The following is a 19129-nucleotide window of genomic DNA, read 5'->3' on the forward strand; positions in this document are numbered from 1 at the left end:
TGTTTTGGCACCATTAATTAGGACAAAACAGACAGTCAAAATGAGGCACAGCACCCTAAAGTAACTGTAAGAGGGAGACACATTTAAAATGGTAAATTTATATTGATAATAGACACATGCTCTGGCATTGTTATTATTTAAGAGAATTGATCAAATCATCAAATGACACACAGTTTGATGAAATGCGCTGAAGAATTAGCTTTTGTCTGGTGAACGGGTTTGGCATTTTGTTGAATTGTGTCTTAAAATGTACGGTTTGTGTCGCTCTAAAAAAAACAATATTTTTGCTTTTATGACACTTTGGGTCAAATAGTTTCCCATTCCCTGTTCTTGACAATCAGAAGAAACAATAAAATCAAATCAATCTCTTTTCCTTCTCTGCCGTTTTTTTAAGATAATGTGGCCCCTGACTGGAAAGGTTTGCCTAACCCTGCTCTAACCATTTTTTTCTAAAACTTAAAGAGGAAAAGCCTAATTTTCAGAGACACATTCACAATTTTACCGTTGTTTTCGGCATACATCCGGATGACTGGCATCATTTCAAAAAGCACTTTTGGTTTGGAGTCGACCAGCTTGCAACTGCGCCGGTCCCAACCGGCCCCCTCCAGGTGGAGGCCCCAGACATACACGCCCTCAGTGGGGGGCTGAGTGATGTCGTCCTTCATCCACTTAGTCACCTCGTTGCAAAGAACCATGCGGTCCAAGGCCCAGCCTTTGTTGGCCCGGGTGATCTCCTGCGGCAACCCAGAGAAATAACACTTTAGAGGATCACAATTGCGCAGACAATCGATGCAGATAACCGGAGCCCGTCAAAACACTGCAGAGCAAAGAAGTACACGCTGTCGACCAAATTGTTTGAGATGTGTTGCCTAGCGGATAGAAAATCAATTATGAGCGACTTGGAAAGAGCAGAGGGTGAGCGGCTGGGATTCAAATACAATTTCCACTCTACATACAAGATGCATTTGCTCCTGGATCAAGCTCGTGTCTAGAACTGCTCGAATCTCGAACCAATTATCCCCATAAGAAATACCTAAAAACAAATTAATCTGTTCCCTAAATGGCTATACAAAACATCTGCCTGTTTGCTAAAAAACATTAAAATAATAACAGAACATAAAAATAGAGTTATAAGATAAATAAGAGAATATTAACGAAGAAAAATGAGAGTTAATTCTCAGCACTTACCATGGAGGAAATGGGGGATTGATAACTGTGTAGTATGATATGTGGTGGGGAGGAGTGAGGGAGCACCAGAGTGCACGATAATAAAAACACAACACAAGCGCACAGGATGAAGTCTGTATTCCCGCGGAGAGTGGTATTGAACACTGGCACTCTAGTGGTAGCGTCTGGAAGTTCTCGTTACTTGGATTTTCTCTCGTATGTTGGGCGAGATTTTTGCTCGAAAGACCTTTCATTTCTCAAATTTCTCGTCACAAAAGTAGCTTGTATTTAGAGGGCCCAATGTTGTTTTTCAATTACCGGGATATTTACAAAGAAATAAGATCTTTTTTTTCCGATTTATTTTACCATTTTATTCTTATTACTATTTTTGCAGTGAAACCTGCTACTTGCTATATCGGAAAGTTTTTTAATATTTTTAATATTTTGTTTTTTATCACAATGCCTGGCAAAAATCCTGCCTCTTTGACAGAAAATGTTGCTTTTTAAAGTATTATTTTATTATTTTACCCAAAAAGATTAGTTAGAATATAGTAATATTATACAAATTACTATAATTAAAAAAATCTGTTGAATGTGCCATGATATGTCTTATTTAATAAAGCTTCCTAAAATGAGAAACATTACTTGCCAAGTCAGAAAACTTTGCAAATTTTAAATACACAATATACAAGACAGTGATTTGCAGTCAGGTATGGCAGGTAAGGTACAGCCTGATTTGGCGCACACCTTAGTCCCAACAATAAACTTAGAGATGGTATTAGTAAGCTAACAGCAAGCTTACAGCAAGTCAAGCTATTTTCTTGTTATTGTACGGACTTTTCTTTCATAATGGAGGATTATTGCTGATTTTATTAAAAAAGAGCAGCACATAGTGTCACGGTCGCCATGGCGACCAGTCTGCCGCGCCCCCGAACTCAAGCTGTAGCAGATGAGCTGATTGCTGGTCTGCTACTTAAGGCTGGGTTGTGGGTTTGGCGGGCGCTGGCTCATTACACATTCACGGTCTGTTATGCCTTGTCCTGTTTTAGTTTTAAACATTGTCCGTTCTGTTATGCCTTGTCCTGTTTGGTTTAGTTGAGTTGGAAGAATCAACTGTTTGTTTTGTCATGTCCCAGAGTTTTGGACAACTTTTATTTTGTTAAATAAAACTTATGGATCGTCACGCAATTGAGTTCTCCCTTCCTGCCTCCTGCCTCCGTTCTGGTCTGATCACTCCTTCCACTCCACTCCGCCTCGTGACAGAATGAGCCAGCCAACATTTGAACTCAGCAAACGATCCCTGCGCGATTTGGGGAGAGCTGGAGGACGCCGATTGGCACGCACCCATTGAGGTAACCTTCCCTGCCCGTTCGAACCATTGCCCCGCCCGTCGTGGCCATTGCTGTGCCTCGAATAAGGTCCCGGGAAGGATTGACGCCTGCCTGTTCGACTCTCATGACTCCCGTGCCGATTGCCTGCTATTCCGTCTCCCCTGCGTGCCAGTCCGACTCCGACTCCGCTGCCCGCCGGGCCGACTCCGACTCCGCTGCCTGCCGGGCCGACTCCGACTCCGCTGCCTGCCGGGCCGACTCCGACTCCGCTGCCTGCCGGGCCGACTCCGCTGCCTGCCGGGCCGACTCCGCTGCCTGCCGGTCCGACTCCGCTGCCTGCCGGTCCGACTCCGCTGCCTGCCGGTTTGACTCCGCTGCCTGCCAGTCCGACTCTGCTGCTCCTGTTTTGCCGGTTCTGATTTTGACTCTCGCCTGTTTTGCCGGTTCTGATTTTGACTCTCGCCTGTTTTGCCGGTTCTGATTTTGACTCTCGCCTGTTTTGCCGGTTCTGATGTTGACTCTCGCCTGTTTTGCCGGTTCCGATTCCGTCTGTCCTCTGTGTTTGCCGGTTCCGATTCCGTCTGTCCTCTGTGTTTGCCGGTTCCGATTCCGTCTGTCCTCTGTGTTTGCCGGTTCCGATTCCGTCTGTCCTCTGTGTTTGCCGGTTCCGATTCCGTCTGTCCTCTGTGTTTGCCGGTTCCGATTCCGTCTGTCCTCTGTGTTTGCCGGTTCCGATTCCGTCTGTCCTCGTGTTCGCCGGTCCAGTTTGCCTGCCGGACCCCCCCAACCCTGCCAAGCGTTGAACCATTCCGGGGCGTGAGGTAGTATTTTTTTTTTTTTTTTTTTTTTGGGGGACCTCAGGAGCTGTCCCTTAAAGGGGGGGCTCTGTCACGGTCGCCATGGCGACCAGTCTGCCGCGCCCCCGAACTCAAGCTGTAGCAGATGAGCTGATTGCTGGTCTGCTACTTAAGGCTGGGTTGTGGGTTTGGCGGGCGCTGGCTCATTACACATTCCCGGTCTGTTATGCCTTGTCCTGTTTTAGTTTTAAACATTGTCCGTTCTGTTATGCCTTGTCCTGTTTGGTTTAGTTGAGTTGGAAGAATCAACTGTTTGTTTTGTCATGTCCCAGAGTTTTGGACAACTTTTATTTTGTTAAATAAAACTTATGGATCGTCACGCAATTGAGTTCTCCCTTCCTGCCTCCTGCCTCCGTTCTGGTCCGATCACTCCTTCCACTCCACTCCAGACACATAGACTTTATAAGTTAAGTTAAGACAATAAAACCTATTTTTTTCTATGCTAAAGTTTTTATAACTCTTGCTCTGCCAAACCATGTTTTTTCGGACTGATATCAAAATCTAGGATTGTCATTGACAACTGTTGTCCATTGTTAATTTTGAGGATTCATTTTAAATACTTTGAAACTAATTGGAAACTATTGCAGCCCTGTCATCCAGGAAGGGGATTGCCTCATGTGAGACCCCCTTTTCAAGGTTTCCACATGCTGAGGTTTTGGGGTTTTTCCTTGCCCTCATGTAGCTTTCAGATCAGATTTTGGTCTGTAGTGTGTACCGCCCTTTGAGAAATCATGTGATTAAGAGCTACACAAATAAACATGACTTGACTTGAATTGCCCACGCGCTTATTTCACTTTTTGTAATGTTTAGTCTTAAACATTAATCCATTGCATATTCAAGCATAACTAAAACTCAACATGCACATACAGGGTTCTAATAGAGTAACCAACCAGCCATAAATGCTTTTATCAGTCGTGTACTGTCCTCACTTGAGACAGATTGATTGATATTTTTTCCAGGTCATCATTATTATTCCCTTATTATCCCGTCTCATTGGCGAGCAGGTGTGCGTACCTGTCTCATCGCTGTCAAAAATCCCTGCGGGTTGAAGAAACCAGTCATCCAGAAGCAATTTGGTCGCCCCTCAAAGATCCAAGCCTGAAACTGACGGTTACGCTCCAGTAACTCTGTAAACCAAAACCCCAGAGTGCTGGAGGCCCACGACTCCTTCACACAATGACAACAACACAAAAAGAACAAGATTATAATACATACGACTGATTGCCGGTGGACTAAAACTAGAAATAATGAATTATTTGGAGCTGACCTTCTTCCAGCGTTCAGGAATGCGAGCGTCATACATACAGTCCAACGCGTCCCTTAGGTTTTCACTCATGATGATAGTGCCATCGATAGCCAACTTGAGATCGGTTAGCGTGTTCCGGACCAGAACGATGATCCTCTGCATGCGATCGATCTCCTGACGCAGGAAGATGTTCATTGGTTGGAAAGCACCCATCTTCTGAAGACGTTCCCTTACCTGGTATGTTTAAAAAGTTAGAAAATAAAGGACTGTGAGATTGTTTAAAAATAGACATGAGTCGACATAAAGTCAGGCTTCCTTTTACTCAAAATAAGGAGAGAATGGGATCAATGGATTTTACAATTGCAAGAGGATCAGGAAAGAAAACTTCAAATGAGAGAATTATTTTCCCGTTCTTAAGACCGCAACTTATAAAATCTCATAAAATCTGATGAATATTCGTGTAATATGAATTATATTAGCTTGTTTTTAAGTATGTCAGGGGTAATTACATTCATAAATGTGATGTAATTTTTAGTCGACAAAAAGTGGCAAAATTGCCGCTACTGGATATACAGTTTTTTACTTTTTATTCCACAAACTCAAAAAAAATAAAAATAATATACCCATGTATATTTTTGGCAGAAAACATTGCTAATTTAAATTTCATACATTATACATTTTAATTTTAAAAAATATTATAAAACAAGCAAAATTACATGCCATATCTGTCATATCCGATATCGTTTTTCTTTGGAATTGTTGTGTATTCAAGCAGAAAAACAAGGTAAAAATGTATTTACTTTTTTGGATTGCAGTTCTAGAATATACGAATAATACAAGAAAACAGTGAAAATTGATATTCAAATAGTTTTTCCGGACTGACTTCAGCAAGCTACTTTGTTGATACTTACTTTTTATACTTATATATACTTATATGAGCTGAATTTCGAACTATAAATTACGATACTGAAATCAGAGAGTCGGGTTGTATGCGCATAAACAGAATGAACACAATGACCCACATCCGTGCCGTGTCCTCATGCTCACCCCTCGACTGATCTCTTCTTCCAGCTCAGTTAATATGCGCCCGAGTGTTTGAGAGGGACCACATCTCATTTTATTTGATTCAGTGTGTTTTATTGCCTTTTTTTGCTGATCATGACGGGTCCAGAGAAAGTTGATGATAAGGGCAAGGAAAAGTTGAAAACAGTGACAACAATGCTTGAGTTGAAGGAAATTAGTGCTAAATACCAAAACTGTGTACGAGTGCCCATTAAAGCACTGCTTAAAGGTACAGTAAATTGTTTATTTTTTCATCTTTATTACAGGAATATTAATCTTTATTATTAACACAGTAATATTTTGGGTATTGATTTATTTTATTATGTGGGTATTCTATAACAGTTTTAGAGTTTTTGGTTTTATGCAACGCAGTCGAGCATAAACAGTAGTTAGTATGTTGCTTGCCTACTTTCTTTTTGAAAATAGACCCATTTTCTTAAGTACATTTTTATTAAGACCAGGCTTTTTTTTAGAGCACAAAAGCATAAGTGCCCAAGAAAATAATTCATTTGAGGGTACAAATTTGCTCAAAAGAATTTGTGTCATGCGAATAGATCTTCTGACAAGTGTATTATGATTTCCGGGAATCATGTTTTGTGTTTTTTATCCTCCTTGCTTGTAAACATGCATTTAATTTAAATTGAAGTACTTTTATCTATAATTGTGTACTGTATGTATGTGCTGCTTTACCGTTGTTCATGAGTAAACACATACATAGAGGAATAATCTGTAATCTATTATTTGCATTGAAGTTCTTGGAAAATTCAGAGTGTGATACTTCTGCAGCTTCTATTTCACTGGTTCTGCTGGTACTATATTACATTAGTGATAATTGACCAACACTTGAATCCTTCCATCATCATCCCTTATTGTTTTTAGAGCCTTGGGTTCTCTATTAGTGGGCACTAATGCACACGCTGGCTCTATGTCTGCCTTTATCATCCTTCCACTTAGCACATAACCAGCAAGAGGTGAAGAATATTGCTCGTGATGTTTTGCTGGGCTGAAACGCGCCCCTAAGGGTTGACACGTGCGGCCGACACATGTGGACTTACTTCAAAAGGCACGTAGTCTGCCGGCAGCTTCTCCAGCATGTCGTCAGCCAACCTGAGCACCACAGCCTCACGGGTCTCACCTCCCCCCGAAGAGCTATCTTTAGGCTGGATGCTGAGAATTGTGTCCAACACGTCCTTTGCCAATTTACTTTGGTAGGTGATGTCTGCGTTCGGGTGCAGACCGAATACCTCTGGAGAGTCGTAGGCTGGGAGACCCTGTAAAAATATAAAAATCCAATCTACACTTTTTTGTTTGAAGGCTTACCAAATAAATGGGAAATGGACTGCTTTTGTATTGCACTTTTAATCAGTCTCTGAAGAGCTGGAAAGCCCTTCACAATGTACTTCACACTTTACCCATTCACACACACACTCACACACCAATAGCGGAGGCAGCCATGCAAGGCGGCTAAGTCTGTGATTACTGCCAATGGCGGCCTATCTTATGTCTAGACCTTTTATAATGAGGCATCACCTAGTCCCCTTTTTTCTTTTCTTCCCCGCTGGATTTCATAGGACATGAAAAGGACAGATATTTAATTAAAGGAATGTTTTAGGTCTGGTCTGTTTATGTGACAAAGAGATGAATGATGTCAAAATGTTTCCCTTCAGAATTGCATCTAATGATTGAATCAACTGTTACAAGTGACTGAATCGTGGCTGGGTGAGTATTCTAACCAGACAATTATCCCTGATAGCTTCAAAGTTGTTTCAACGTAGATTATAATGCTTCATCTTTCCCATATGCAAAAGTGAGGGGTGGGAGGTGGGGTTGCTATGGGCGTCGCTAAGCCAATACGCGAGGGAGAAGGTCCCCTACTTCCTAACCTTCTCCCAGTTATTTTGGGTGTCAAGAAGAATAACAGCTTTTTGGGGCACAAGCTGGCCATCATTTTCAGACCTTTGATTTTTCTAGTCTGCACACTGCTTATGTAGTTCCCTTGGGCCAGAGTTTTGTCTAAAATGCTAACACATGCTACCAGAAGTTGCTGGGAAAAAAAATGTTTTAGACTCTCCATTTTGTCGCCATTAGTTTAGTCTCGCAGCCAAACGCTGTGATTCTGATCCAAACAAATTCATGGGACTTTTTGATTGCAGATCGCAATCTTAAGCTTTGAAACGGGATTTTTCTGGCTTGGGACTGTCGCCTTTTCCTTGTTTTTCAGTGTTTGCTAATGTTTCTTTGTTCCCCTCCAGACCCTACTGCCTGGCCTAAAAGTGTACCAAGACATCTTGATTGGTTAGTTGATCAAATTTTAAACTGATATGATTCAAGGAATATTGTTTGAATAACCAAATTTGTACCCAAACGCTTTCCTGACGCAAGCACTTATGGTCTGGTGCTCCATATCCCACGTGTGCTTATCTTCCTCTCTATCCCTCAATTCTATATTTTGGTCCCTAGTGTCGTGTTTTGTTCCATTGAACACTGTACATTTATGTACATTGCCATTAATATTTTAAGTGTAAGTGTCTTGATAAAATATATTCAAACTTGTCACGCAAAAGCAGCCACGAATAAATTGTGCATGTTGTCACACTTGAGATTATGAGATTGATCACAAGGTTTGTCAGACGTTTTGATTAAAATATCAAAAAACGTATGTGGTGCTCCAGAAGGGAGATGAACTTAAGTTCACCTCGTGAAATCGATATGTGAATCGATCATTTAATAAAATTATTTATTGACCTCCCAAAATACACTACACTCATTCACTGCCATCGGTGGCTGTAGACATCATTTGCAGTAAATGAGTTGAGTGTGAAATCCTTTCAGTTTTGACGATGAAGAGAAAGCTTTTTCTTTGTGTAAAACATTAAAGTATTAACATTCATTGACTTTTCATGAAATCTTTCATTCCTGGAAAAAAAATGACTACTCAACCGTTTTAAAAAAATCACTGTAATTTCCCTGCAGGGATTTCTGCGAATGTGAAAATTCCATTATTCATTTTCTTTTTTTGAATTTTATGCAGCATATATGAAAGACAAATCACCTCATCTCGCTCTCTGCTTTAAACTCATAAATAATTGGAATTAGGGTAACCCATGCCCGCGAAATACAATTCGAAGTTTCCATTAATTTCAGAAAAATTATTATCATGTTATTTCCATCTGCATTCATTTGAATAGGCCATTAATGGAATGAGCACATACATTGATGTCCCTAAGCCAAAATAAATTTTAATTTCATAAAACATAATATACAGTAGTATCGCACATAATATCGCTGTGTGTGGCCTTTCTTTCACCCTCATGAGAACACAATAAGCTTACACAGCTTGGCAGCCACAAACATCCATCATCTAGAAACAAGCCGACTAACTGCCCACAGCAGTTCAGCACCTAGATATAAATCTGAAATATTGCTCGGGGAAAGGATTATGACTGCATTTAATCTAGACTCATGACAGTCTAAATCTAGATGCGACACAACCATTGGGAATATATTGTTTTGTAACAGATTTAGTGAAGTAACCTTACCTGGATGTACGCAAGATACTGCTCCAAACTTGTACATTTTGGGATGTTATAGCACTTGTAGAAGTTGAACGCAGGGGCGAACATTTCTTCACTAAACCAAACTTTGGCGAAAGTGTTTAGAAGGCGCTTGTCGTAGTCATCTGTCACGCGGCCACCGTACTGAATTTCTCCAATCATGTATCGCACTGTAGTCCAGGACACGCCCTACGGAACACAAACCACATGAGATTATTACCGGTTTTCAAACAATTGATTGGTTCTAATTCTCGAAAAATAAATCTAAATTGCCCGCCCTCTTGAATTTGTTGTAGAAGTAAGATCAGGCTTAAAAAAAAATCCAGCCCCACCCGGCACAAGGGTATTAAAGTCAGAACCAGTCAGAGCCCGACCAATTAACTTGATTTTTCCGACTGCCTGGCAGGTGGTGATACGAGGGAGAAGGACGTTTTGAGATGAGTCAACGGACCAGAATCTGGACCCGAATCATGTCAACGCCTGCATCGACCAGCCGGCACAGATGGGAAGCAGCGTCTTTGTTGTTATGGACTTTTCGGACTATTTTACAGGCTTGTGGCGTCGTTGCTCCCGTGCACTTTCTGGACAAATTTCAACATATTAACCATCGTTTTCTTTTATTGATGTTCACTATGTTTGTGCACTGTTACCCAATGCTAAATCTATTGCACCCTGGTCATCCTAGAAGGGGGATTACCACTTGTGAGGCCCCTTCTGAAGGTTTCTTTTTTCCTCATGATGAGGTTTTGAGTTTTTCTTAGCTAGCATGTTGGTTTAAGATCATTGTTGTAATTGTAATCATATGCAGTCCTTTGAGACCTCTTGTGATTTAGGGCTATACAAATTATTGTGACTTGATGAGAAACGAGTCCGAAGAAAACCTAAATATTTGTTTAGTTTTTTTAAATATCCTCCACCGCGCAACACAAAGAGAAAGAAACGACAATGACAAGAGAATATTTCATTATCCACCACACTATATAGCCACCCATCATTGTTCGTTTTTGGTGTTTTTGTCTTTTCTTTTTTCGTCTTTTTATTTGTTTATAGAGGGGGACTTAAAGAAGTGTTGGGGGTTGAATCCAGTACGCGGATCCTCCTCTGTGCAACACACACACACACACACACACAAAAAAAACAAAGAACAATGACAGGTGGATAATAAAAACAAAACAATAAATCACGAAGAAAGAGAGAAGTCATGCCCAAACGTGAACTTAATAATGGACATTTCAGTCCCGGGTATGGCTCGGGCTAAAGATCTTACCTCTCGTCTGTAGGCACTTGAAAGAGGCCTTTATTATCATTGATAACAAATGACTGAACATTGTTTACAACGGGATTTGGCCTGGCACTCCAGGATAAACACATACTTTACGCAAAATATTTAAATTGGGAGAAAATAACAAAAAAAAAACGTCAGGATGAATGGCTAAAATAAATTAACATGGTATTGATTTGGAGACCGACCTAAGTTCTAAGTGCATCATAAAAATAGTGCAAGTAGAAAACAGTGCAATAACATTTAGCAGCGACAAAATCGCAAAATAAGTCAATAAAAGATATACATTTCCATTTTTCTGTTCAAAGGCAAGATATACATTTTTCATGGCATTGCAACACATGGAAGCTGGATTCTGATTGGACAATAAAACAGTAAACTAATGGGTTAAATATCCCCTAACATATATCCAGTGAAAAAATCATCATGATATTTGCTGACACTAGTCCCACTTCTTTTTACAGGTTAGCAGTTCCTGAAGACGTATACACTTGTTAATGTAAAAAATAAGCAAATAAAATAATTATAATTTCACACAGGGTTCCAATATGAAATGCCGCCAGGTGCTTCGAGCACCAAAAACTAGCATTGATTTCTTAAATACTAGAAGCATGCGTCTTCTGTCACGCAAGAAACTGGCATCTCCATCTAAAACCATGCATCATCTTTTGAAATGCTGGAAATTATAGTGGTCTTCTCCTTGGTGGAAAGCTATCTTTGTCTTACAAAAAAATTGTGGCACTAAGAAGTTTTGAGTGATGTGCGGTCAAGGGAGGCATGGAAGTATAAGATAAAAAAATATATCGAATGGCAATTTTCTATCTTTTTCTCCTTAACTTTTCTTTTTCAAAATCGCTGAATTTTCACGTTATTTTATCAATATTACCATTACAATTAGTACGTAAAATTTTACTGTGATGAGCGTCTGTATATGCAGAGTATGGCATACAATGCTCTTGCATCATGGCAGAAGGGCGATAGTGAGACCATCTCATCTCATCTCATTAGCTACACCGCTTATCCTCAGTTTGGTCGCGGGGGTGCTGGAGCCCATCCCAGCAATCATCGGGCAGTGGGCAGGGGACACCCTGAACTGGTTGCCAACCAATCGCAGGGCACACAGGGACAGACAACTCATTCGCTCATTCACACCTAGGGACAATTTGGACCGGCCAATTCACCTGAAATGCATGTTTTTGGAACGTGGGAGGAAACCAGAGTGCCGGAGGAAACCCACGCAAGCACGGGGAGAACATACAAACTCCACACAGGAAGTCTGGAGCTGGATTTGAACCCACGACAGGTTCCCATGACATGAACTGTGCCGCACAAGCGCTAACCACTGCGCCGCCGTGCTGCCTATAGTGAGACCAATGATTCTGATTTACCTCAGCCCCAAAAAATAGAATAAGTGATTGCATTAGCAAGCTAACAGCAATGTGCGGTCCCTGCTCAAGGTTTCTTTATTTTCCTCATGTTGAGGTTTTTGAGTTTTTCTTTCCCTCATGTAGGTCTTAGATCAGGGGATGGTGTAATGATAGTCTGTGGTTTGCAATAAAATGTTGTCTGTGCAGTCCTATGAGACACCTTGTGATTAAGGGCTGTACAAATGAACATGACTTGACTTGACAATGAGAACCATTAATGTTTGTGTTGTTGCATGGACTTTGTTTTCAAAATTGAGAATTGCGAACAATTGATGGTTTTATTTAAAAGGAGCATCATGTATACTCCATTTCAACGTTATGTCAGACTTTATACCATTTGTTTCCATTCTACAGTCCATATATCATGTTTTGCTCTGCTAATCAAATAATGAATAAGATGTAGGTTCGTTTACTTGTACATGTCACGGGTAAAGGAGAAGTTTCCAAGAATTTAGCTAAATAGTTCCATAAGGCAGCACGGCAGCGCAGTGGTTAGCGCGTCCGCAGCACAGTTTTGAGGTCATGGGATCAAACATTCGTGTGTAGAATTTGAATGTTCTCACTGTGCATGCGTGGGTGTCCTCCGGGCACACATTCCAAAAACATGCATTTCGGGTTAATTGCCTGGTCCAAATTGTCCCTAGTTGTGAATGAGCGAGTGAGTTGTCTGTCTCTATGAGCCCTGCGAATAGCTGGCAACCAGTTCAGGGTGTCCCCTGCCCACTGCCCGAAGATAGCTGAGATGGGCTCCAGCACCCCCGCAACCCTACTGAGGATAAGCGGTGCAGATAATGGATGGAAGTTCCAGAAGCTACGAAAAATAAACGTGTCTATTGCACTACAGCGACTTATATTTGTTTCTATAAATATAATTATGCAGTTTAGACATACTGTAACATAAAGATCGAAACGGCTACTAGTCTTGAGAGTGCAAGACAGCTTATAATTGTAAATGTATTAAACTTGTTTGGCATGAGGGAAAGAAAAAAAATCACACAAACGTTTGCACGACTTTGCGTGTTCCCCTTTGGCTGCACTCTCCCACTGCTTCATACATGGAAAGTACAGTACATTGAATTAAATGAAAATTATTAAGGTCAGCATAGGGTGGGAAGTGGGTAAAGTGAAGGGAGGTGGGGGGTGGAGCGTGAGATGGTTTGATCTGCAAAGCCGTGACAGTGATGGTTACTTTCTCATATACTGTATATGGGTAATTGTTGTCCATGTGATGCTGCTCACATGATAGTTTGAATAGTTTAGCTCTCTGCTTGAGTGTTCAGTTCTTTTTTATTTCGCAATGATGAAATAAGTGTATTGAGAGAATCTGTATGAAAGGGGGTCAAAACGATTATCCTAGTGGTTAAAAAAACATTCCTTAATGAGAAAAAAAAAATATTGATAAAAAACTAGGAAAAAAATAAATGAACATTTTTTTCAAATACTTGCAGGTCTATAAAATTACATTTGTTTTAAATGAGGCTTACCTAAAGGGAGCTGACATGATTGTCTGACATCTTGCTGCAAAGCTTTTGGGTGTACAAAAGCCAAAAACCTTGAGAAAGGCTGGGAAAAAAATGTGAAGGAAATGTGTGGGCTTTGGTCACTTTGAGTTTCCGTAGTTTGTATTTGTTCTTGTGCTTTGTTGCATTATTTTTTGGTTGCACTAGACCAGGGGTCTCCAACGATTTTGAAGCTGAGAGCTACTTTTGTTACTGATTAGCACAGAGGGCTACAATTTGGATATACATTTCTAGACTATCAACTTATGTTCTTACAATATTGTCTTTAACATGAAACCAGACTGGATATCAGCTGTTTCACACCTTTACAGCCCTCGAGCAGCGGGAAGAAGCATTCGGTTTGTTTTTATTAAAATATCAAAACCTTTGATAGAAATGAGCTAAAAAAATTGACAGCGGGCCGGACTGAATCGTCCAACGGACTGGGTCCAGTCAGCGGGCCGTATGCTTGACATAGTTGCAACAGACAATACAGAAAATATTACAGAGCGTCTCTTTAAAAAAGTTCTGCAATTATTCCATACACTTTGCTCAAATTCAATTGTCCATTGTTATTTCCCATTTGACAACTTTGCTAACCCAATAAACAGAGGTTATTTGGTGTTGTTGATTGTGGTGGGTCGATGTGAGGCTGGGGTTCTCTTGACTTCACAAGTATTATTTATTGCTACTAATTAATAATATTACAAACCTACACACACAAGCATGTTGTTATTATCAATTTTTGACCTATTTTGAAGTCAGGAACACTAAACCTACACTGATATTGTAAAAAAGATATTGAGTATTGTTTGATACCTTTTTGACATCCATGTCGTCAAGGTGGTTTTGAACAAACTGCACGGTGGCATTAAAGTCGGCTTGGTTAAACTCGTAGGGGATGTTCCATCCAAGGGGTCCGAACTTTCTTCTTTCCTGCACGGTGCTGTGAAGAAATGCCACCGCGTACAGAATTGGCTTCCATTGGGTCATGTTGCTGACGTCCAAAAGGTCCTGGTTAATGCCTTGTGAGGGAAACATGGATACATTTGGGTCATAGCCAGAAACTCAAAGGCTTTACAAATGTCAAATATATTGCAAATGCTTTATGTTTAATGCACCGTGAACAGGTATTTGCCCCCTTTCTGATTTCTGTGTTTTCAGATCATCAAACCATTTTTAATATCATAGAGTGGCAACCCAAGGAAATACAAAATGCAGTTTTGAAATATTGATTCCATTTATTATACCACAAAAAAAAGAAATCAAAACCTAGACCTTGTGTTTTCTACTGACAGATATCTGATTAAAAACATTGACGTTGGGCGGAATTTCTCTACCAGTGATCACGATTCTGTTACTTTCCAACTTAACCTGGCTCTTAAAAAAGACACCACTGCTCAGAATTACATAAATTTTAAAGACTGTGATCTACATGGCATGAGATACTTTCTGTCTAGTGTCAACTGGTATCTCTTATTTGATAATTGTGGTAATATTGAAGAAATGTGGGCAATATTTAAATCTGTTAGTGACATTTTGATATCGGTATACGTACCCTCAGTTGCTGTTACACCGCACGTCAACAGTAATATAGCTGAATTGCATAGGCGAAAGCAGTTTATTCACAAGCTTTATAAACGTGATCAGTTGGCATACTTGGAAAGTTATCAAGATGCTTCAAGGGAACTGCGGAGGGCCATCAGGCGGGAAAGGGTGGCTGAGGAAAATAAAGTTTTAGAGTCTAATAATACTCGTAAATTCTTTTCATACATCAACCGTAAACTAATTTCTAGGGCATCTATTCCCAACCTGAAGGCATCTGACGGTACCGTTGCTACTGATAATGCTGACAATGTCCGTATATTAAATGATCAGTATGCCAGTGTTTTTGGTCGTGACAATGGTGTTTCACCCGACTTTCCCAGCAGAACTTCAGCTGTTCTGAATTCTGTGGAACTTTCAAAGGAGTTAATTCATAAATACTTGATAAAACTTCCCAGCAAATTTTCAACCGGCCCTGACAAAATTTCTTGCTTAAAAAGCTAGCTGACTTTTTTATGTGAACCATTATTTTACCTGTTTTCTAGATCTTTTGAGGATTCACAGCTGCCTGAGGACTGGCTTAGTGCTATTGTCATACCCATTTTTAAAGGGGGGAGCACAACAAGTGCAGCTAACTATAGACCAGTTAGCTTGACTAGCTGCGTCTGTAAAGTGTTTGAGAAAATTATCTCAGATGCCATATGGAAATTAATACAGGAGCACAATCTTTTTACGTTTAAGCAACATGGGTTCAGGTCCGGACATTCTACCATGACTAACTTGATAGCTCATTTGAATAATATTACCAGTATGTTTTTTGTTCACAATATGGCTGGTCATGTTGTTTACTTAGGCTTTTGCAAGGCTTTTGATAAAGTGTCTCATGTCAAGCTTTTACAAAAACTGAAATGCTATGGTATAAGTGGAAAACTGCTTGAATGGATAACTGCATATTTGTCAAACCGTAAACAATGCGTACAAATTGATGATGTTCTTTCAGCGTGGTCGGAAGTTTGTAGTGGGGTACCGCAGGGCTCAGTACTAGGACCATTATTATTCCTGTTTTTTGTGAACGACCTACTTGAGGTCATTCAGATTCAGATTCAGATTCAGATCTACTTTATTGTCATTCTAGTACACGTGTATACAGAACGAAATGTCGATACATCTGACCCGCACAGTTTCCTTGAATGTACAGATATAATAAAATGTTGTATTGAGTTGTAGTATTGAGTGCTAATAATATACTAAATAATTATGGCTATGTATAGTATTTTACAGTAGCGCAAATAGTGCAAGAGGAGTAGCCAACCAGATGTGCAGTCAGGTAAACCAGTCAGGTAAACAGAACAATAACACTGTAACAATAACGCTGTAAGTACAATAGTGCTGAGAAACAGATGTGCAAGGAGTGGCTAGCTATAAAGAACTGCCAGTAGTGCAAAAAGTCAAACAGAGCCCACAGATGTACAGATTAGCAGCAGTTTAGATTTACTATGTGTTTGAGTGACCATTTAACAGTCTAATGGCCAGGGGGACAAGACTATTGTGGAACCTGGTGGTCCTGCACCGCACACTGCAGTACCTCTTCCCAGAGGCTAGCAGAGTGAACAGTCCATGATGGGGGTGAGAGGGGTCCCTGATAATGTTCTTAGCTTGGGATAGGCAGCGCTTCTGGCCAATGTCCTGAATGGGGGGAAGAGAAGTCCCGATGATTTTCTCTGCTGTCCAAAGTAGTGACATCTCAATTTTTGCCGATGATGCTAAACTGTTACCAAAAACCCAGGTTGCAGGAACAATTGAATTGATTCTCTATCTGGCCCTATGTAAAAAAAAGTAACTGCACCCTGATACTAATAGCAAGTTGAGCCACCTTTGGCATCGACAACAGAAATGTTTATTGATAATGAGTCTTTCACAACGGTGTGGATGAATTTTCACCCACAGTTCTATCAAAATTCTTTCAAATGTGCCATATTGGAGAGTCTTCTAGCATTAACTGCTTGGTTAAGGTCACACCACAGCATCTCTATTAGAGTTAAATACGGACTTCGACTTGGCCACTCCAGAACTTTCATTTTGTTTAGTTTTTTGAGCTATTCAGAGGTGGACTTGCTTGTGAATTTCAGATTGTTGTCCTGCTGTATGATCCAAGAGTGCTTGAGTTGAGTTGAGAAGGCACAAACTGATGGCCGACAGTTCTCTTTCAGCATCTTCTGGTAAACACCAGATTATATTATTTCATCAACCACAGCAAGTTGTCCTGGTCCTGAGGCAGCAAAGCTGCCCCAGACCATCACACTGCCAACATCATGCTCAATGTTCTCATTGAGCATGATGTTGTTCTTTTTATAAAATGATTTGCCATTTTTACGCCAGATGTAACGGGCAGCAAATCTTCCAAAAGTTCAATTCAATTCTTGACACATAAGTCCACAGAATGTTTTATCAAAAGTCTTGAGGATAATCAAGATGCTTTCTGGCAAATGCGAGACGAATCTTTGTGTTCTTCTGTGACGGCAGTGGTTTTTGCCACATTCATAAACTAATTTGACAAAAAGAACATGATGCCTCCTAGCTAATTAATTTTCAAAAAATCCTTCATAGCTCTTATTGTTACAGCAGACATTTTCATTAATGTATCTGGACTTTCCTTTACATCTCTTGAAAATCTATTTATTTTCTAAAAGGGGGAAAAAATATTAATTAGCGACTTGCTTGATCAATTATCAACCAGGCGCCTCAGTGATGATGAAAGGATTGATCTCTTTTCATTCACTTCTCCCGTATTGATGCTTGACAAAGATCTCAGACCAAAGTAGCGGATTGACCCAAGCCACGATGTGTAGAATTGGATTCCCTGCACAACCACAATCTGCCTTGCATTTAATGGCCTGGTTCTAAGAGCACCAGTTCTCTTGGAACATTATGAGCAAAGAGATTACCCTGTCATTGCAGTTAAAAGGTTACACTTTATATAAAAAAATGTTGTTCAACGGGCAGATAGTTTTGCCTATTTCAGTGTTTTTTTTCTAATTTTACTATGTTTTAACTATTTTAATTTTTGAAATGTTTACCAGATTTCTATTACCGGTACATTTTAAGTTAATTTTCAAAGCAACACATTCTAAATCAAAATGAGCAAAATTTGAATACATTTTCAAATGTGATTTTCTTGTAAAAATATAGAATAAAAACTGAAATGAGTAAACATTTTTTTTTGCAGATACAGTAATTACTTTTCCTGTGCAAAAGGGAAACAGAACAAGCTTGATTACAGGATATATACAACCCTTAAATCCTGATTGTTGGGCTGGCATTAAGGTGCAGTGTTGAGTCTGAGTACACAAAAGTGAATGTGGTGACTAATATAACACCAGTAATACTTTAAGACTGGGTGAGAGTGTCTGAATTAACAATGTGGAGTAGCCTTGTATTTTTTTAATTTTAATCTCACTATAAAGTTTTTTTTTAGCTTTTAGTTAAAAAAATGCAGCACTACTTTCAGTTCTGAGGCCCTCGCAGTAAAAAAAAAGACTCATGATATGGCTAACTTGATTGTTGGATGTCAAATGTGAGATGCCCTGAGTTGCTAAAAGTGTTTAGTCGATGTTCAAATTAGTAGTTGCATCAATTCGGATGGATGCAAAGTTAATAAACTTAATTTCCAAGAACATATTGGCACATGCTCTCTAAACACTGTATTGTATTGTTGACACCTTCACCATATGGAAAAACAAGTTAGTTTCAAGAACACATCCCCTCAGGTCTTGGCCTCCTTTGGCGGTTTAACTCGATACCATCGATTGCGCTACACCAACTATTTGTAGAGTGTTCATTATTGTAATCAAAAAAATCGTCTTAATTCTACCGTACCTCCATAGGTCCTCTTGAGTCCTGCCTTCAATCCCTGCGGTGGCTCATTGGTAAACTTGATGGACATTTGAAGAAGAGTGATTGGAAACTGCCTGTGGACCTCGGTGGTCATCCACAAGCGGAAACCATCATGGACAAAGTCCGTCTCTGATATTATGTCCATGAGTTCGTCCATGAAATCAAGGCCAAGGTGGCAGTTCTGGAGCAATGCCCAGCCACCCTAAAGACAGAAATTATTTACGTTAATGACTCACTGGAAATATTTTGGTGGAAAAGGTGCAAT

The 19129-nt window shown here is 40.1% G+C and overlaps 1 protein-coding gene across 2 annotated transcripts in view; it reads right to left on the reverse strand.

Annotated features, from left to right (window-relative positions):
• dnah5 (dynein, axonemal, heavy chain 5) overlaps window positions 1-19129 on the reverse strand; it is a 159252-nt gene that overhangs the window by 4965 nt on the left and 135158 nt on the right. For both annotated transcript variants that reach the window (XM_088326195.1, XM_088326196.1), the window contains exons 81-87: window positions 18847-19066; window positions 14245-14450; window positions 9203-9406; window positions 6719-6934; window positions 4623-4835; window positions 4370-4522; window positions 503-734 (exon numbers count right to left, since the gene is read on the reverse strand). In XM_088326195.1, the coding sequence (XP_088182321.1) occupies window positions 503-734; window positions 4370-4522; window positions 4623-4835; window positions 6719-6934; window positions 9203-9406; window positions 14245-14450; window positions 18847-19066 (1444 nt within the window). The remainder of the gene's footprint in view (window positions 1-502; window positions 735-4369; window positions 4523-4622; window positions 4836-6718; window positions 6935-9202; window positions 9407-14244; window positions 14451-18846; window positions 19067-19129) is intronic.

The sequence above is a fragment of the Urocampus carinirostris genome, chromosome 2 (genome assembly GCF_059441175.1).
Source record: "Urocampus carinirostris isolate Australia breed hairy pipefish chromosome 2, RoL_Ucar_1.0, whole genome shotgun sequence".
NCBI lineage: Eukaryota > Metazoa > Chordata > Actinopteri > Syngnathiformes > Syngnathidae > Urocampus > Urocampus carinirostris.